This window comes from Myotis yumanensis, unplaced genomic scaffold, assembly GCF_028538775.1.
Source record: "Myotis yumanensis isolate MYYU_CA2020_CCGP unplaced genomic scaffold, mMyoYum1.0.hap1 SCAF_11, whole genome shotgun sequence".
NCBI lineage: Eukaryota > Metazoa > Chordata > Mammalia > Chiroptera > Vespertilionidae > Myotis > Myotis yumanensis.
This window is the reverse complement of record NW_027223762.1, coordinates 64,448,107-64,468,973: the sequence shown is the minus strand read 5'-3', so window position 1 is coordinate 64,468,973 and position 20,867 is coordinate 64,448,107. Positions and strand designations below refer to the sequence as shown.

The 20,867-nt window shown below is 46.6% G+C and overlaps 1 protein-coding gene across 1 annotated transcript in view; it reads left to right on the top strand.

The window, feature by feature from the left end:
* Positions 1-1,579, top strand: part of SLC9A2 (solute carrier family 9 member A2) — a 123,476-nt gene extending 121,897 nt beyond the window's left edge. Inside the window, exon 12 of the mRNA XM_070429772.1 lies at positions 526-1,579. Coding sequence (XP_070285873.1) covers positions 526-890 — 365 coding nt within the window. The 3' untranslated portion in view covers positions 891-1,579. The remainder of the gene's footprint in view (positions 1-525) is intronic.
* Positions 1,580-20,867: the final 19,288 nt, after the last annotated feature.

The following is a 20,867-nucleotide window of genomic DNA, read 5'->3' as shown; positions in this document are numbered from 1 at the left end:
GTCCTGGGGCAGGTCCTGGGACAGGTCCTGGGGCAGGTCCTAGGGCAGGTCCTGGGGCAGGTCCTGGGGCAGGTCCTGGGACAGGTCCTGGGGCAGGTCCTGGGGCAGGTCCTGGGACAGGTCCTAGGGCAGGTCCGGGGGCAGGTCCTGGGGCAGGTCCTAGGGCAGGTCCTGGGGCAGGTCCTGGGGCAGGTCCGGGGGCAGGTGGCACACAGCCCAGGCTGCTCTCGGTGCCAACAGACTCCACCACACTGACCCCTGAGCCTCAGTCCCTTCATCTGAGGTGGGTGACATGAGGGGAGGTTCATAGGTGGGTGTAGTTAGAGCTGAGGTCAGTGCCAGCACATGTCAGAGCTCCGCGCCACCTGCGGAATGCCCGGGGGTAGCCCGAGGGCTGGGGGCCAGGCATGTGCCCAGCTTTCAATGGGATTTGTGGGGGAGCCTGCCTCGCACCAGACCCCTTAGCACTGCCATCGGGGACACTCCTCTGAAGCGCGTTCCCTGCTGACCTTCTGCTCTGTGCAGGTGGCAACAGCAGTGACTCGGACGCAGATGCCGGGACCACTGTCCTCAACTTGAAGCCCCGCACAAGGCACTTCTTGCCGGAGCAGTTCTCACAGAAAGCGGCCCAGGCCTGCAGGATGGAGTGGGAGAGCGAGGTGGACGTCGATGCGGCCCGACAGCCCTGCACCCCGGCACCCCACCGCAGGGAGGGGGCCACGCAGACCCCGGGCGCGCTGCGGCAGCCCCTGCTCCCTCATGGCCAACTAGGCCCTGGGCAGGAGGGCCCCACGACTGAGAGCCAGCGACCCAAGCCGCCCCCCAGGCTGGTCCGAAGGGCCTCAGAGCCTGGAGGCCACAAGGCTCGCTGGGGGAGTGAGCGGCCCTAGCGGGAAAGGCCCTGCGGCCAGCGCCACTGTCACTGCTCCAAACAGACGCAGGACCCAGGTCCACCCCCCAGGCCTCATCCTCTCCTGGAGAGTGGAGTCACGCCTTTGATTAACGAGCCGATTGCCTATCCCAAGAAGTGGAAAGTCAACAAGAAAAAGTCCGGTGAAATGTCTTTTATGAGTTGCGAGCAGTTGTAGTCTTTGCAGAGCTGAGTAAAAAAATGTGTGCCTTCATTGAACTTGAATGACTGAACGTGACATTTTTAGCACACCCTTGTCGGTGAAAATTTTAATATATGCATATGCCTCAAATTTTATTTATGAAAAAGTATGTTTATCTGTGGTCAGTTTTTAAGTGAATGGCCCTAAAAATACTCTGAAGATCTTCCCGAGGCTTAGCGGCGGCTCCTGTGGCCAGCACTCCTGATGGCCGGCGCACCTGGTGGCTGGGGCTCCTGGTGGCCAGGGCTACTGGTGGCCGGGGGCTCCTGGTGGCCAGGGGCTCCAGGTGGTCAGGGCTCCTGGTGGTCAGGGCTCCTGGTGGCCAAGGGGCTCCTGGTGGCCAGGGGCTCCTGGTGGTCGGGGCTCCTGGTGGCCGGTGCTCCTGATGGCCAGGGGGCTCCTGGTGGCCAGGGGGTTCCTGGTGGCCAAGGGGCTCCTGGTGGCTGGGGCTCCTGGTGGCTGGAGGCTCCTGGGGGCTGGGGCTCCTGGTGGCTGGGGGCTCCTGGGGGCTGGGGCTCCTGGTGGCTGGGGGCTCCTGGTGGCTGGGGCTCCTGGTGGCTTGGGCTCCTGGTAGCCGGGGGCTCCTGGTGGCCGGGGGCTCCTGGTGGCCGGGGGCTCCTGGTGTCTGGGGGCTCCTGGTGGCTGGGGCTCCTGGTGGCTTGGGCTCCTGGTGGCTGGGGGCTCCTGGTGGCTGGGGCTCCTGGTGGCCAGGGGGTTCCTGGTGGCCAAGGGGCTCCTGGTGGCTGGGGCTCCTGGTGGCTGGGGGCTCCTGGTGGCTGGGGCTCCTGGTGGCTGGGGCTCCTGGTGGTTGGTGGCCGGCACTCAGAGCCCGGCCTCCCTGGCTCCATCCTGAGCTCACGAGCAGCTGGGGGACGGCTCTGAGCCCCACCCAGGAAGAATGAAAATCAGCTGGTTTTTATTTGTTCCTCATTCTACGTGTGTTGGGGTGACATATGGATTCCATCGCCTCTTCGTGTGTAAATGGTGCAAAGAGAAAGGCTGTGTGGGTGACACCCGTCTGTGGGTGTGACAGATGGGGGGCAGCTTCGATGGAGCGACACTGTGGGGCCTCTGGCGAGTGGGGAGCCAGTGCAGCACCTGCTGAAACGCGTGGGCCGGTTAGAGTGTGAGATGCTGGAGGAGGAGGCAGGAGCGTCCCCTTCACGCCCATCTGTGACCATCTGCTTGGGAATGTTTCTGTAGCGCATTCGGGAACGTTGAATCCAGAGGCTTTAGCAGACAAGATGGAAAGTTTATATAATAGTATTCAGTGTTTAACAAGTTGGTTAGACTTCAGGTTTGACTTTTACTCAGGCAGGAAGCACTTTGGAGAGTGTGGGAGATCTGTTATTTTGCACTAGTTTGTAAGTTTTTACTCCTCCCCCCCCCCCCCCCAAATAAAGTGGTAACTCAATTCTTCATATAAAAATGGACTCTACTCACCTGAGTACTTTTAAAAGCACAGCAGGAAGAGCAAGCAGTGGGACATAAGCATTAAAGATGACTTGAGTTTCCGTCTCTTATATGCAGATTTTCTTGGACTGACAGTTTTTCTGGAAAAAACAATAACCCTCTTTCAAACGTGACTGGAACAAGATTCTAAATGTCTGGGTTTGGACATGAATTAAGCCACTCGTGTAGCTCCACGGATTCACACTGGAGGTACAGCAAAGGGTACTCGTGGCCGCAGTATTACTGATGGGAAACATGCATAAATTTAAAGACACAGTGCTTAGGAACCCTTGGCAGCGGCTCTCTGCCCCCATCTTCTCCCCCACCGATGTGCAGAAGTAACTATTCTAGCCTTTATTCTCATGCTCTGAAGGCTCGGGACACTGATGGGCTGTGGTGGGAGGCAGAGGGGAGAGCTCATACATACAAGATCCAGGCACTGAGAGCACCGTTTCCTTCCAAACTCCCCCTAGTTGGTTGGTGGAAAGCAGTGGAGACACCATTTGAAAACTACAGGCCTGGGATTCTGTGCCAAAAAACTTAATTTTAAATGAAAATGTGTATATAAAATATGTGTTGCATCTGCTGGAAATAAATTAAAACTGATTCACTTTGGAATTTTACTATAGGAGTATGATCCAGGAGGTGTGGTGTGTGTTTTTGAGACTGCCAAGAGTGAATTTTAAGTAGTTCCTTTATGAAACTTGAAAAGGAAGGCTGAAATGGTAAATGACCTTAAAAAGAAATTTCCTAATTTTTCCTGGTGTTATTAAAAATATTATAAGGAGTGGAACTCTCTGGAACTGAAGGAGAATAAAATTAAATTTTTTATAACACTACTTCTTAAGTTCGTACACCAAATTCAGCTTCCCCTTATTAAAAGTTAGATAAATTTCATGGCATTGTGTAAATTTTGAAAAAGGGAATGTCATTTATCTTTATTATCAGTATAAATTTTTCCCTATTTGTTGGTTGATAAAAATAAAAAATAAATTTGACTTCATTTAGCTTTTTCTCTATATTTTCTTCTTTTTAATAAAGCTATTGAATTCTATACACTAATGAAGGAGAGAGTAGGGAGTTGAAACCCTGCAACCAAATATGGTAACAATGTACATGTCAATGATACAGGCAGATCCTCCACCTTAGGTAACGACTCCTTCCTTGGAGCGCTGGGTCCCACCCGCTCAGTGTGACTGCAGAAGACCCTGGCCCTATGGCGGGGCAGTCAAGCCAGCTAGCAAACAACTAGAAATGGCCTGCGAATCTGACACTTGGCTGACATTCCCTTTGGTTTTGCTAAGCTTTGTGGTGGGGGGGCACCATTCTACCAGGGGCGGGGGTGTTTATATAAAAACCTAAAGAAGCACAGCTGTCCATTCCATGCCTCAGCACGGCCTGCATTCGTGGCACTGCCCCAATCATGTCTACGGTAAAGCTGGCATGCCATAATTCCTGGTGAGAACAGTAGTCTTTCATTACTTCACAGTTCACACTGCTTTATTCTTGAGTGAGTGATTACAGAGTCTGTGTGCAACTGAAGGGGTTGTGGCATGATCTGCCGAGGCCTGAACACATGTTGATTCCGTCCTCAACCTGGAACAGGAAGGCTCAGGCCTCAGAAGTCTGGTGACCTGGGGTTTACAGTTAGTTTTTTTGTTTGGTTGGTTTTTTACTTTTAGAACAAAACATGTAGCTTGCTGGTACTTTATATCCTGCATTTTAACCAGGCCCTTTGCTCAGCTCATTTGTAAGGCAAGCGAGGCTCATTTGGGTAACTGCCGCCTGGCAGCGAGCACCTCTTTGTCCAAGAGAAATGACGCTTCCCTGCAAATGCTTCTCCAATGCCGTCCACTGCCCTGCGCTGTGGCTGCCGCCACACAGGGCCGACAGAACACCCACATGGCCCGTTTCCAAAGTCTTTTTTTTAAAGCTTTATTGTTGAAAGTATTACATATGTCCTTTTTTTCCCCCATGAACCTCTTCTAGCCCACACCCACCCCCTGCCCCAGGCATTCACCACCCCATTGTCTGTGCCCATGGGTTTGCAAATATGCACACAAGTTCTTTGCTTGATCTCTTCCCACCCACCCACCTCCCCTGCCTTTCCTCTGAGGTTCAACAGTCTGCTCACCCTGGCCGTGACATCACCACCGGGCACTGTCAGAAGTGGGCCTTCAGGATGCCCTGGCCTGGGCCTCCACCCCAGCGGAGGAAGGCGAGCACAGCGCTAGCCCGCCACATGCAAACCCACAGGGCCAGGCCCGGTCCGCGGCAACACACTTACTGCATTAGGTTCATTTTGGATATTTCACGTGGTTTCAGTTACGTTGAGCAAACTCGGGGTAGGTTTGGTGGTGAGCTGTCACAGGAAAGGTAATTGTGTCTGCATGCGAACCTGAGTCCAGCTATTCAAAACACAATAGACTCTTTGCTAAGTCAGAAGAAAGATCATCTCTCATCCCATATGGTAAATTTAAACTACTAATAGGTATTTTAATTCCTTTTTTTGTCCTCTGCAGTGTATGATTTGGAAAATGGGTCTTTATTTATTAACTAGGGGCCCAGTGCACGAAACTCGTGCACTGGGGGCGGGGGTCCCTCAGCCCAGTCTGCCCCCTCTCACAGACTGGGAGCCCTTAGGGGATGTCCTACTAAAGGCTTAGGCCCACTCCACAGGGAGCAGACCTAAGCCACAGTCTGGCCTCTCTCTGCAGGAGGCGACCGGGCTGATCAGAGGAAGGCACCAGCCCCATCACCCCGCTGCTGCAGCCACTGCCAGTCACTGCAGCCACCAAAGTGTTTTCAACAGGGACTCCAGTCCCTTCACCATGAAAAAATGACAACTTTCTTTCAGCATTTTCAAGATGTGTCTTTCATAGGATATGACATTTCTTTCTTTCTTTTTTTTTTTTTTTATCCTCACCTGAGGATATATTTCCATTGATTTTTAGAGAATGTGGAGAGAGGGAGTGACAGGAAGAAACATCAATGTGAGAGGGACAACTTTGATTGGTTGCCTCCTGCATGAGCCCTCCACGCTCCCAGGCCCGAGGCTCGCCTCCTGCATGGCACAGTCTGTCTTGCCCAAAGGCACATGGTTCTCACCCAATCGCAGGCTGCTCTCTGTACTATGGACATTCACTTCACTCCATGGAAACAGCCAAACGAGACCTGTTGAAATGTGCGTGTTAAAGTGGGTGACTTCACGGTCACACACGCCTCCCACGGGGACAGGCAATGACTGCATTAGGTTATATTGCAGTTTTTTATTAGCAGATTTACTCATCTGTCTTCTTGAATCCAGTTTTTAACCATTCCCACAGCTACTTCTACTCCATATTAATACCAGAATTCTGAAATTCGCCTTAAGGAAAAATCTATGCCTAAGTAATACTCACTGTTTTCCCCAGCTCAAGAGTCTATGAGGGCTTCCTATATCCCACCATTTCATATCTAAATTCTTAGGCTTTACGCTTAAGTTCTTCCCTCACTACTTTGCTAATTCTCTGACTATCCACCATCTGACCACCCACCCAACACTGAATAGTCAGGCTTCTAAATGCTGAATCCCATGCTAGCCACTACATTCACACACAAGGCAAGGCCTGTACAATCCCTGTCCCCAAGGAACTTAAACCTGAGGGGGTGTGGATATGTAGACGGGCAATTCGATTCCAGGGTAAGCGCTATGCTGGGGGGCAGAGGGTGCTAGGCCAGCCAGCCCTGGCAGGGCGTGGCCGGGGTTCCCGCACCAACAGCCCGTCAGGAAGCACCTGCTCGGATCTGCGCTTTTGCAAGTGTTTCCATGGATCTGTGCAAACCTCCACTCATTCTCACAACACGTCCACCAGGGCTGTTTCTCCAGCTCCGACGACGAGGAGACGGAGACAACCCAGCTGAGGCCCGCACTCAGACCAGAGCCTGAGTTCTGACCCAGGAGAAAACAGTCATGGTCAGGGAAGTGGCAGATCAGAGCAAGGACATAAGAAGGGGTCGGGTTGAGGAAAATGGCCGTCATTGAGGACAAAAGGATGACAAAATGGATTGAGACGACAGCCATACTCTGCTCACCACCCTGGAAGGCCCAGCGCACTCTGCAACACTCTCTGTGTCCCCTCTCCCTCCTCCCTGCATGTCTCTGTGGACACTGGCTGTGTCCCCTCTCCCTCCTCCCTGCATGTCTCTGTGGGCACTGTCTGTGTCCCCTCTCCCTCCTCCCTGCATGTCTCTGTGGGCACTGTCTGTGTCCCCTCTCCCTCCTCCCTGCATGTCTCTGTGGGCACTGTCTGTGTCCCCTCTCCCTCCTCCCTGCATGTCTCTGTGGACACTGGCTGTGTCCCCTCTCCCTCCTCCCTGCATGTCTCTGTGGGCACTGTGACCACCCCTCACTCTCTCTTCTCCCCTGCATGTCTCTGTGGTTACTATTCTGTCCCTCAGTGAGCTTATAGTTTTCAAGTTGGGCTTCCTGACTTCACATTAATACTGACCGCTGTAGCGTTCCTGCAGCCTTCTGTAAACTGCCTGTTGCTCTGTGGGGAGATGCTAGGGTTATGATGTAGTGGCTCAATACTGCTCTTGAATGTTTCTACCATTTTTGAAATAGCTTTTATTTTGTCCATCATTAAATTATGTTTTCATTCTTTGAAATACTACCTGTGAATGCTGGGTGTTGAGGTGGGTAGATAGTTACTGTGGAAGTTCTTAATTCCCTCTTTGCCCTTTTTGGTGACTAGAGCCTTGAGTTTCTATGTTCCTTTCTCACCTTACTCATGAGAGAACTGACAGATTCTGCTACCCTGATGGACAAGTCTTCTGCATTCACCCTCCAAAATCCATGCTGTTTGTTGTTGTTGTTGTTGTTTATTTAAGAAAATGGTTTATGAATGCCTTTGCTTTAAACATGATCAATCATCCTAACAAGCACCACTATCACACACAAAATCCAACTGACAGCTGTTTCACATGCACCTGGTGTCCAAGTTATTTTATGTTCTTGGTTTGGGTGGCAGTGTGTCTTTGTACAATATAATACACTCCACCATTCACTGGTAAGGCTGTTCAGAATTGAAAAGAAACAGATGAGAGATACATAGTGTAACTGGTACCAAGATTTGATCACCTGCTGCCACAAACTCATGAGACAGGAGCTGGTGGAAAAGGAAAGTGGTTTGTTCAAGTGCCAGACACCTGAGAAGATGGGGGACTCTTGTCACAAGACCCATTTCAACATCTCAGTCCAGGCAAAGGTTTTTATAAGGAGGGAGAGGGGGAACAGAACAAAGAAATAAAGAGGAGAAGTTGAAAAGTTCTCTATGTGCAGACCAGCACAGTCCACTCCCATAAGGACCTTGACACTGGCCTGGTGTGCATCATCCGGTTCTACATTGAGGGTCCGAAAATCTCCCAAAAATGGGATTACTGAAGGTCAGAGTCTGCATCTTCTGAAGTTAGTTCTTAGGATTCTTATACAAACATGCTATTTATCTACAAGCTACATATTAGTCACAGCTGGGCTTTACAGAAACATTGTCAAAAAAAATGGTGGGGTAGGTTACAATACTACCACTGTTATAATACCACCAGTATTTGTTACAAAATGTGTAGAGATTTATGTGGAGGATGATAATGTTAATATAAACCAACCTGGTTTGAGTAGTGACATGCAACTGCTTCCTTCAGGGAGCTCACTGGAAACCAGTGCCCCATCCCTGTTAGGAGCAATCAGCCAGGCCTGCCAGCAGCATTTATTAGTAGGACCTACGATGCCTTAATCAAAATAGTGGGCAACCGAGGTCACCAGAATTCACCAGTCTGTTTATGAGTGTGTTTGTTCAATGTGTGGGTGCCTACAAGTCAAATACATCAGCAGACCTATGAGGAATATAAAGTTGTTACATACACTTGAATCTCTCTTTGTTTTAAATCATTATTATTAAAAGTATTACATAGGTCCTCCTTTTCCCCCCATTAACCTCTTTCAGCCTGATCAGGTCCCCCATCCTAGGCCCTCATCACCCCTTGTCTGTGTCCATGGGTTATACATATATGCATACAAATTTATTGGTTGATCACTTCTCACTCACCCTCCCCTGCCTTCCCTCTGAGGTCTGTTCATGCTTCTATGTCTCTGGGTCTATTTTTGTTCATCAGTTTAGGTTGTTCATTAGAGTCTACATCTGAGTGAGATAATGTGATACATATCTTTTTCTGACTGGCTTATTTCACTTAGCATAATATTCTCCAGGTCCATCCATGCTGTTGCAAATGGTAAGTTTTTTCTTTTTTATTGCTAGTATTCCATTGTGTAAATGTACCACAGCGTTTTTATCCACTCATCTGCTGATGGGCACTTGGGCTGTTTCCAAATCTTAGCTATTGTAAATTGCAGTTCTATGAACATAGAGGTGAATATGTTCTTTCTGATTGGTGCTTCGGGTTCTTTAGCATATATTCCTAGAAGTGGGATCACTGGGTCAATTGGGAGTTCCATTTTTAATTTTTTGAGGAAACTCCATACTGTTTTCCATAATGGTTGCACTAGTCTGCATTCCCACCAGCCATGTACCAGGGTTCCCTTTTCTCCACATCCTCGCCAACACTTGTTGTTTGTTGATTTGCTGATGATAGCCATTCTAACAGGTGTGAAGTGAAATCTCATTGTTGTTTTGATTTACATCTCTCTGATTAGTAGCGACTTTGAGCATTTTTTCATGTGTCTCTTGGCTTTCTGTATGTCCACTTTGGAGAAATGTCTGTTTAGGTCCTTTGCTCATTTTTTAAGTGGATTGTTTGTCTTCCTTTTATCAAGTTGTATGAGTTCCCTATATATTTTGGAGATTAACCCCTTATCGGATGTATCCTTGGCAAATATGTTCTCCCATGCAGTGGGCTCTCTTATTATTTTGATGATGGTTTCTTTTGCAGTGCAGAGCTTTTTATTCTGCTGTAGTCCCACTTGTTTATTTTCTCCTTATTTTCTATTGTCCTGGGAGATGTATCAGTAAACATATTGCTATGAGGGATGTCTGCCTATGGTTTCTTCTAGAATTTTTGTGGTTTCATGTCTTACATTTAAGTCTTTTATCCATTTTGAGTTTATTCCTGTGTATGGTGTAAGTCTGTGGTCTAGTTTCATTCTTTGGCATGTACCTGTCCAATTATCCCAACACCATTTATTGAAGAGACTGTCTCTGCTCCAATGTATGCTCTTGCCTCCTTTGTCAAATATTATTTGAGCATAGTGGCCTGAGTTGGTTACTGGGGTTGCTGTTCTGTTCCATTTATCTATATGCTTGTTCTTGTGCCAGTACCAGGCTGTTTTGAGTGCAGTGGCGTTATAGTATGGCTTGATATCTGGTATTGTGATTCCTCCAACTTTGCTCTTCTTTCTCAGGATTGCTGTGGCTATTCAGGGTCTTTTTTTGGTTCCATATAAATTTTTGGAGTGCTTGTTCTAGGTATGTGAAATATGCCATTGGTATTTTAATAGGCATTGCATTGAATCTGTATATTGCTTTGGGTCGTATCAACATTTTAATTATGTTGATTCTACCAACCCATGACCATGGTATATTCTTCCACTTGTTTACATTTTTTCTATCTCTTTTTCCAATGTCCTGTAGTTTTCGGAGTGCAGGTCTTTTACCTCCTTGGTTAAGATTATTCCTAAGTATCTTTATTTTGTTGTTGTTGTTGTTGTAATGGTAAATGGGATGTTTGGGTTTTTTTTAGTTTCTCTTTCTGAGAGTTCATTATTGGTGTATAAAAATACTATGAATTTTTGGGTGTTAATTTTGTATCTGACTACATTGCCAAATTCTGTTATTAAATCTAGTAGTTTTTTGGTGGAGTCTTTAGGGTTTTCTATGTATAATATCATGTCGTCTGTGAATAATGACAGTTTTATTTCCTCCTTTCCAATTTTGATGCCTTTTATTTCTTCTTGTCTCATCAATTATCGCTAAGACTTCCAGTACTATGTTGAACAAGAGTGGTGAAAGAGGGCATCCCTGTCTTGTTCCTGTTCTCAGGGAAAATGGTTTTAGTTTTTGCCTATTGAGCATGATGTTGGCTGTAGTTTTGTCCTATATGGCCTTTCTCATGTTGAGATATGCTCCCTCTATTCCAGGGGTGGGCAAACTTTTTGACTCGAGGGCCACAATGGGTTCTTAAACTGGACCGGAGGGCCGGAACAAAAGCATGGATGGAGTGTTTGTGTGAACTAATATAAATTCAAAGTAAACATCATTACATAAAAGGGTACGGTCTTTTTTTTTTTTTTTTTTTTTAGTTTTATTCATTTCAAACGGGCCGGATCCGGCCCGCGGGCCGTAGTTTGCCCACGGCTGCTCTATTCCCACTTTGTTAAGAGTTTTTATTAAGATTAGGTGATGGATTTTGTCGAATGCTTTTTCTGCGTCTATTGATATGATCATGTGATTTTTGACTTTCAATTTGTTTATGTGATGTATCACGTTTATTGATTTATAAATATTGTACCAGCCTTGCATCCCTGGAATAAATTCCACTTGGTCATGGTGTATGATATTTTTAATATATTGCTGGATCCGATTTGCTATTTTGTTGAGGATTTTAGCATCTATCTTCAACAGGGATATTGGCCTGTAATTCTCTTTCTTTATAGTGTCTTTATCTGATTTTGGAATTCGGATAATGCTAGCCTCATAAAAGGAGTTTGGAAGTGTTCCTTCCTCTTGGAGTTTTTGAAATAGTTTGAGGAATATAGGTGTTAGTTCTTCTTTGAATGTTTGGTAAAACTCCCCTGTGAAGCCATCCAGTCCTAGGCTTTTGTTTGCTGGGAGTTTTTTGATTACTGCTTCTATTTATTCTAGTCAGGTTTTCAACTCCTCCTGATTCAGATCTGGAAAATTGTATTTTTCTAGGAATTTGTCAATTTCATCCACATTTTCTAGCTTGTTGGCACATAGTTGTTCATAGTATTTTCTTACAATCCTTTGTATTTCTGTGGTGTTATTGATTACTTCTCCCCTTTCGTTTCTGATTTTACTTATTTGGGTACTCTCTCTTTGTTTCTTGATGAGTCTGGTTAAGGGTTTATCAATTTTGTTTATCCTTTCAAAGAACCAGCTCTTAGTTTCATTGATTTTTTGTATTGCTTTTTTTTTTAGTCTCTATGTTATTTATTTCTGCTCTAATCTTTATTATTTCCTTCCTTCTACTTACTCTGGGCTTTTCTCGTTGTTCTCTTTCTAGTTCTTTAAATTGTAAGGTTAAATAGTTTGTTGCTGATTTTTCTTGTGTGTTTTGTTTTGTTTTGTTTTTTGTTTGTTTTTTTTTGTTTGTTTTTTGAGGTATGCCTGTAGTGCTATGAACTTTCCTCTAAGCACTGCTTTTGCTGTGTCCCAGAGATTTTGGGTTGTTGGGTGTTCATTTTCATTGGTTTCCAGGAAGTTTTTGATTTCTCTCTTTATCTCATTGGTAACCTATTCATTGTTTAATAACATGCTATTTAGCCTCCATGTGTTTGAATGTTTTGGGGTGGTTTTAGTGTGGATGATTTCTAATTTCATTCCACTGTGATTTGAGAAGATGCTTGATATGATTTCAATCTTCTTGAACTTGTGGAGACATTATTTGTGTGTCCTAACATGTGGTCTAACTTTGTGAATGATCCTTGTGCACTTGGGAAGAATGTATATTCTGCTGCGTTGGGGTAAAATGTTCTTTAAATGTCCATTAAATCCATCTGATCCAGTGTGTCTTTTAGAGTCACTGTTTCCTTGTTAAGTTTTTGGCTGGAAGATCTGTCCAGTGAAATCAGTGGGCTGTTAAAGTCCCCTACTATGACTGTATTGTTGTCGATCTCCTCCACTAAAGTCCTCTAGAAGCTTTTTTTTTTATATCTTTAGGTGCTCCTATATTTGGTGTATATATGTTGACCAGGCCTATATCCTCTTGTTGGATTGATCCCTTTAGTATTATGTAGTGACCTTTGTTGTCTCCTGTGATATTTTGTTGTCTTCTTGTGTGCGTTTTTCTGTTTTGTTTTTTGGTGTGTTGTTTTTTTTTGTTTTGTTTTTTGAGGTATGCCTGTAGTGCTATGAACTTTTTTGAAGTCTATTTTGTTTGGATATGAGGATTGGTATTCCAGTTTTGTTTTTTTCTTTTCCATTTGCATGGGGAAAAAATGTTCCCATCTTCTCATTCTGATCCTGTGTGTCTTTTGTTCTGAGGTGGGTCTCTTATAGACCACATATAATTGAGTTCTTTTTTTTTGTATCCATTCAGTTATCCTATGCCTTTTCATTGGAGCATTTAATCCATTTACATTTAAGGTAATTATTGATAGGTTATTATTTAAGGTTATTTAAGGTTATTATTTAAGGTTATTATTTCTGCCATTATTTCTTCAAATACATTATCTATCCCTGTCTCCCTTTCTGCCTTTTCTGGCACACCTGCTATTCTAAATATTGTTACCTTTCACATTGTCCCACAGCTCTCTTAAGATGTCCTGTTTTTTCATTGTTTTTTCTTTTTGGTTCTCTGATTGAGTGATTTTTTTTTTTTAACCCTGTCTTTAATTCACTTATTTATTGCCATTTTAATTCTGTATGGCTAGGTTTCTCTCTCTGTTTCTTCTTCTCATTATAGCAGTCTTTAGCATTTCTTGTAATGCTGGCTTGGTGGGATGTACCCTTTACCCTTTTTTTGTTGGGGAAGCTCTTTATTTTACTGTCTATTTTGAATGACAGCCTTGCTGAATATAGTAATCTATGGGTTCAGATCCTTGTTTTCCATTACCTTGAGTAGTTCATGCCATTCCCTTCTGGCCTGTAGAGTTTCAGATGAGAAATCAAGTGCCAGCCTTATGGGAGTTCTTTTGTAGGTAACAGTTTGCTTGTCTCTTGCTTCCTTTAAAATTCTCTCTTTGTCTTTAATTTTTGACATTTTAATTATGATGTGTGGGTGTGGGCCTATTGGGGTTCTTCTTGCTTGGGGTTCTCTGTGCCTCCTGAACTGTGTGACTTTTTTCTTTACCACATTAGGGTAGTTTTCTGCCATTTATTTCTTCAAATATGTTCTCTATCCCTTTCTCCCTTTCTGCCTTTTCTGGCATGCCTACTATTCTAATATTGTTACCTTTCACATTGTCCCACAGCTCTCTTAAGATGTCCTGTTTTTTAATTGTTTTTTCTTTTTGGTTCTCTGATTGAGTGATTTTTTTAACCCTGTCTTTAATTCACTGATTAAATCCTCAGCTTCCCCTAATCTGCTGTGTATTCCTTCCAATGTGTTCTTTATTTGTGTTTCCAACTGTTCTTTTTCATAGTTATTATGTCTTTCTCACGCTGTTGAGCATCTTTGCCATCATTACCCTGAACTCTGATTCAGATAAATTTCTTATCTCTGCTTCATTTATCTCTTCCTCTGGATAATTCTTTTGTTCTTTCATTTGGGGGTTCTTTGTCTCCTCATTTTGGTTGTCTGGGTTTGTGACTATATATTAACACATTGCATACCGCATAGAACTCTCTAAGACATACGCCAGGGACCACACGTTTTTGGGCAAACTGCACGTTATTTAAATCATCATAATGCACTTTAGGTGTTGTTTTTCAACAATTATAACATTTTTATTTACAAAAACAATGAAACAATTAAAGTTCCTAGTACTCTTTTAACGTATGGTACTGCGCAAAACATTTTCCTCTATGAAGAGGGACCAAACAAAATTTACATACGTATCTAGATTTGCTCCTTTTTCCATGGGCATGAAAAACGAGAACACTCGTGAACGGTTCTTAACAGATGGCGCGCTCGAAACACGAGAAAACTCCTGAGCAGTACGAAATGTGTTAAGTATATCCTCTATGCTTCTCAATCTCAAGTGCAGGACAGTGTCAAATGCTGTTTCTGACTAATTAGATCAGGCAAAGACTCATAGCCTCCAAAGACCGCCTCTGCCTACAGACTGATAGGATTCCAACTTGAATATCCCCCATGTAATCATCCTCAGGTGTGACAAGTTTTTTTTTCTCAACAGGGTAGGGCATTCGCTTCTTCCTGGAAGCTAATTGTTATTTTCAGTCTCTTAAGTTGCCTCAAGGCAAGGTGTTTTCCAATAGGGTGGGTCAACTGCCTTCCCCCCAACCCCCAGGTAAGGCACACGTCTGTGTGGGAAAGATGTCTGCTGCAGTGTGATGGGATGACTCAGCACAAAAAACCGAGGGTATCTGCCTTTTGAGCTCTAACCCCTGAGTCCCCAGTCCTGGTTTCTGCTCACACAGCTCCAGTCCACTCTGCCCTATCTCTGTTGGAGCACAATGTGGTGGCTCCATAGGGAATTTTGTGTGTTGCCTCTTTAAGTGGGTGCCTTAATTTCCAGCCATCATACCCTGGCAGACAGCAGCCCTGCTGCTTTTCACAGCCAGATGTTATGTGGTTCTCTTTGCTGGGGGGCCCAGAATGGTGGTTATATCCCAGAATTCTCAGTGGCAACCCCATACAGCTGAGATATCTCTTCAGAACTTTGGCTGCTCTCTGTGGGTGCCTGGCCAGCCCTTTCACCGCTCTTCTCCTCCTACCAATCTCTATATGGTTTCCACTTTTGGTCCTCGGGTATCAGGGTTCTCTCCAGCAAGTCTTCCATTCCCATTGTGTTCTTCATTTCCTCTTGATTCTTACTCATGTTGGGTATTTCTCATTCAGCTCTTTATAATTCTCATTGAGTTGCATGTAATTATCATTCAGATATTTGAGCATCCTTATAACCATTACTCTGAATTCTTTCTCTGATAAATTACTTGCCTCCATTTCATTTAGTTCCTTTTCTGGTGATTCCTCCTTTTCTTTCATTTGGGGGTTGTTTCTTTGTCTCACCGTTTTGGCTGTTCCTTTGTATTTGTTTCTATCAAACTGCTATGCCAACCAGATTTTGGGGGTTGGTGTTATGTAGCAGATGTTTTGTGGGACCCAATTGACTCAGGTCTCCTGGGCTGAGTGTTCTAGGAAGGCCCCCTACTGAGGTATTTGGGTTCTCCTGATATAGTTGGGTCTTGAATGTTGCCATTCCATTTGTGAATGGAGTCTCCTCTCAGGGTGTCTGATTATGTAACTCACTCCCTACCACGTTGTGCCAGCCATTGTGCTCACTGAACAGCATAAAATACAACAAGACAAAATATGACACAGAAGGAACAGAACACAAATGTACACAAGACCCTGTAGCCCCAACAAAAGTGACCATTAGAGAAAATATAATTAGAAAATAGGAAAGAGAGCAATAATGATATAAAAAAGAAAAAATATGGGGAGAAAATAAAGCAAAACAAACAAAAAAAAACACCCAGAAAAAGGGTGAACAGATCTGTAGATGGAGAGCTTAAATAAAGAAAATAATGTTAAAAGATTAGAGGAATAGAGAAAGTAGAATAAGGAAGGGAGAAAAGAAATGAGAAGACAAAAAAGAAGAAGACAAATATGAAAAGGAGAATAGAATAGAGACCAGATAGTCCTAAATTTAGGAAGTGAAATAAGTTAAGAAATTTGGAGAAGAAAAGAGAAAGAGAGGAAGAAAGAAAGAAAGAAAGAAAGGAAGAAAGAAAGGAAGAAAGAAAGAAAGAAAGAAAGAAAGAAAGAAAGAAAGAAGAAAGAAAGAAAGAAAGAAAGAAAGAAAGAAAGAAAGAAAGAAAGAAAGAAAGAAAGAAAGAAAGAAAGAAAGAAAGAAAGAAAGAAAGAAAGAAAGAAAGAAAGAAAGAAAGAAAGGGAGGAAGAAAGGAAGGAAGAAAGAAAGTAGTGACAAAAAAGAAGAGAGAAAGGGAAATTGAGTAGGAGCAGGGAATAGGAAATTAGATATATGAACAAAACAACAGAGACTATAATAATGACAAATCAATAAAGCAGATAGATAAGGAAGATCAATTTTTTAAAAGAGGGAATAGAAAAGATAGAGGAAAACTAAAAAGGGGAAAGTGAAAGAACAACAGGAGGCAAAAAGACAAAAAAAGGAAGAAAAAGGTGCAAAAAATTAAATTTAAAAATGAAGTGAAGTGGCTTTTAGCACCCTGCTTGAATCTCCAAGCAATCCACTGGTCCACTGCTTGTGTCTGTCTCCACAGGCCTTGGCTACGAGTGGGAGGGGCCAATCTGCCCTACTTGCCTGTCTGCCAGCTGTCAATCTTAATCACCCAAGAGTCTGTTTCTGACAGGGCTTTACGTGCTATTTAGCTTTCAAGGAATGTGATGGGTGTTTTTTCCTGTCCCAGAGCTACTCCTCTGCGAGTATCCCAAAATATTACTCTGCTCTTGGCTGGACAGAGGCCCTCGTATGGAGACCAAATGTGTCAGCTGGGACCCTGGAGTTTTTATCAGTCTGGTTCCTAGATAGCAGGGCAGATGGCCCTTCCTCACTCAGGTCACTGAGGGCTCCTTCAGACCTGTAAGCTTGGCCTCTGCCTTTATTTCCTCAGTAAAGCTCACAGTGCAGGTGTGGCAGGCTGTATCACCGGGACAGGTGTGACAGGCTGTATCACCGGGACAGGTGTGACAGGCTGTGTCACCTGGGGCAGGTATGGCAGGCTGTGTCACCTGGGGCAGGTGTGACAGGCTATATCACCCGGGCAGGTGTGGCAGGCTGTATCACCGGGACAGGTGTGACAGGCTGTATCACCGGGACAGGTGTGACAGGCTGTGTCACCTGGGGCAGGTATGGCAGGCTGTATCACCGGGGCAGGTGTGACAGGCTGTGTCACCTGGAGCAGGTGTGGCAGGCTGTGTCACCTGGGGCAGGTGTGACAGGCTGTATCACCTGGGGCAGGTGTGGCAGGCTGTATCACTGGGGCAGGTGTGGCAGGCTGTATCACTGGGACAGGTGTGGCAGGCTGTGTCACCTGGGGCAGGTGTGGCAGGCTGTATCACCTGGGGCAGGTGTGACAGGCTGTGTCACCTGGGGCAGGTGTGACAGGCTATATCACCCAGGCAGGTGTGGCAGGCTGTGTCACCTGGGGCAGGTGTGGCAGGCTGTGTCACCTGGGACAGGTGTGGCAGGCTGTGTCACCTGGGGCAGGTGTGGCAGGCTGTATCACTGGGGCAGGTGTGGCAGGCTGTATCACTGGGACAGATGTGGCAGGCTGTGTCACCTGGGGCAGGTGTGGCAGGCTGTATCACCGGGGCAGGTGTGGCAGGCTGTATCACTGGGGCAGGTGTGGCAGGCTGTATCACTGGGACAGGTGTGGCAGGCTGTGTCACCTGGGGCAGGTGTGGCAGGCTGTATCACTGGGGCAGGTGTGACAGGCTGTATCACCTGGGGCAGGTGTGGCAGGCTGTATCACTGGGACAGGTGTGGCAGGCTGTGTCACCTGGGGCAGGTGTGACAGGCTGTATCACTGGGACAGGTGTGGCAGGCTGTGTCACCTGGGGCAGGTGTGACAGGCTGTATCACCTGGGGCAGGTGTGGCAGGCTGTGTCACCTGGGGCAGGTGTGGCAGGCTGTCACCTGGGGCAGGTGTGACAGGCTGTATCACCTGGGGCAGGTGTGACAGGCTGTGTCACCTGGGGCAGGTGTGACAGGCTGTATCACCGGGGCAGGTGTGGCAGGCTGTGTCACCTGGGGCAGGTGTGACAGGCTGTGTCACCTGGGGCAGGTGTGACAGGCTGTGTCACCTGGGGCAGGTGTGACAGGCTGTATCACCGGGGCAGGTGTGGCAGGCTGTGTCACCTGGGGCAGGTGTGACAGGCTGTGTCACCTGGGGCAGGTGTTACAGGCTGTATCACCGGGGCAGGTGTGGCAGGCTGTGTCACCTGGGGCAGGTGTGACAGGCTGTGTCACCTGGGGCAGGTGTGACAGGCTGTATCACCTGGGGCAGGTGTGGCAGGCTGTGTCACCTGGGGCAGGTGTGACAGGCTGTATCACCTGGGGCAGGTGTGGCAGGCTGTGTCACCTGGGGCAGGTGTGACAGGCTGTATCACCGGGGCAGGTGTGACAGGCTGTATCACCGGGGCAGGTGTGGCAGGCTGTGTCACCTGGGGCAGGTGTGACAGGCTGTATCACCGGGGCAGGTGTGGCAGGCTGTGTCACCGGGGCAGGTGTGGCAGGCTGTATCACCGGGGCAGGTGTGGCAGGCTGTGTCACCTGGGGCAGGTGTGGCAGGCTGTGTCACCTGGGGCAGGTGTGGCAGGCTGTGTCACCTGGGGCAGGTGTGACAGGCTGTATCACCTGGGGCAGGTGTGGCAGGCTGTATCACCGGGGCAGGTGTGGCAGGCTGTGTCACCTGGGGCAGGTGTGACAGGCTGTGTCACCTGGGGCAGGTGTGGCAGGCTGTGTCACCTGGGGCAGGTGTGACAGGCTGTATCACCTGGAGCAGGTGTGACAGGCTGTATCACTGGGGCAGGTGTGGCAGGCTGTGTCACCTGGGGCAGGTGTGACAGGCTGTGTCACCTGGGGCAGGTGTGGCAGGCTGTATCACCTGGAGCAGGTGTGGCAGGCTGTGTCACCTGGGGCAGGTGTGACAGGCTGTATCACCTGGAGCAGGTGTGGCAGGCTGTATCACCTGGGGCAGGTGTGGCAGGCTGTATCACCGGGGCAGGTGTGACAGGCTGTATCACTGGGGCAGGTATGGCAGGCTGTGTCACCTGGGGCAGGTGTGACAGGCTGTATCACCGGGGCAGGTGTGGCAGGCTGTGTCACCTGGGGCAGGTGTGGCAGGCTGTTCACCTGGGGCAGGTGTGACAGGCTGTGTCACCTGGGGCAGGTATGACAGGCTGTGTCACCTGGGGCAGGTTTTTCCCCAAGTAGCTCCTCCCAGGGAAAATGGCCATTTTGGTTTGGATGCACATGAATGACCCAGTGCAGGACTCCAGGCTACTGCTTTTCTAATCTCCCTGCCCTGCTTCCCACCCCAGCCTCTCCTCAGGCACCTCAAGTCTACGCCTCCCTCCCTGTACCAAAGCCTTGGGTGTGTAGTTGCAAATGAAAACTCCTGTGCTCTCGGTTTAGAGATTTTTTTTTTAAAGGCAATCAAAACTGTGGCTCTCTCCGCTACTGGCTCAGGTCTGCTGGGTCTAGACTCTGCTCCCAACAGACTTGCTACCTTTCATAGCTGCTTGAATGATACGGGCACTGTGGGTCACACCACCACGGACAGGTGTGTGTGCTCCCAGAACAGTTCTCCCCGCAGCTCAGCACCCTCCCCTCCAACCCACCCCCCTCTTGTGATCTTGTCCTTCCTACCCGTCCCCAGGGGCCTTCTGTTCTCCCTGTTATAAGTCACCTCCTCAGCTGGACCACAGTTGGAAATTCCAGGTGAATGTTCTCCAGTTTAGTTGTATTTCCAGCCTGGCCCTGGGACGAGGTGCCTAACAGTTCTGCCTATTCAGCTGCCATTTTCTCCTCTCCAAGAGTTCCTTATGGAACTGAACCCAGAGTTGGGCAGCAAACCTTTTTCAAAGTGAAGGACATTTTTACTATAACTGCTTCTGTGTGAATTTCTTGTGTGTGTAGCTTTCAGTGTAATGGACCGTAAGATGCCTAATTAATGAGGTGAGTGAGTCTCTGGATCTTGTAACAGTGTGTTCAGTGTAAGTTATTCCTCAGGGCCTGGATACATTGATGGCACCATCTTAATTAAAGCTGTAAAGCATCAAATTCTGTGAAAATAACAAATCCTCGACTACAGGGTTGCATTATATCAAAATCCCAACAACTGCTCATAGTAGTCCATGGAATGCAAATTTTACCTGTGGCCAGCAGATGGCAGTGTTCAACCCAATTCAATTCAAGGCAGTAAGAATATTTGATCTGCTAAGTTTTTACTGAGCACCTACCTAAAGCATTGTGCTAGGTGTTATGTAGCCATAAACAAAAACAGAATCACTTAGAGTTATTGCTGGTATAGAGTATGTTTGTTGTTCCTGTACTATGTGTAAGATGAGGAGGCTGTGAATAATCTTTTAACGTTGTACATTGTGGTCCTATTGTCATATTGATGAGGGAGGTAGCACGGAGGATGATACACAAGAACTATAATGCCAGAGATTAACAAGTTCATTAGAGTGGTAGAGACACATGGTGATGGTAGGAACGTATGGTGATGGTTCTCTGGGAGTAAAAATTCGTTTTAATGATGATCATGGGGAAACCATTGATTTTAGGGCCATCACTCAGTCTACCATCTTGTATGTAGGACTACAGGACCATGCTCCCTTAAGTGTAGCCTTTAGGACAGATGTGTTTGGAACTCAGAATTTTGGGATTTCGGAAAAGTAACTATATGCACATACTGTGCATTGCCTAACACTCCCAGTTGAACTTGGGGGGCC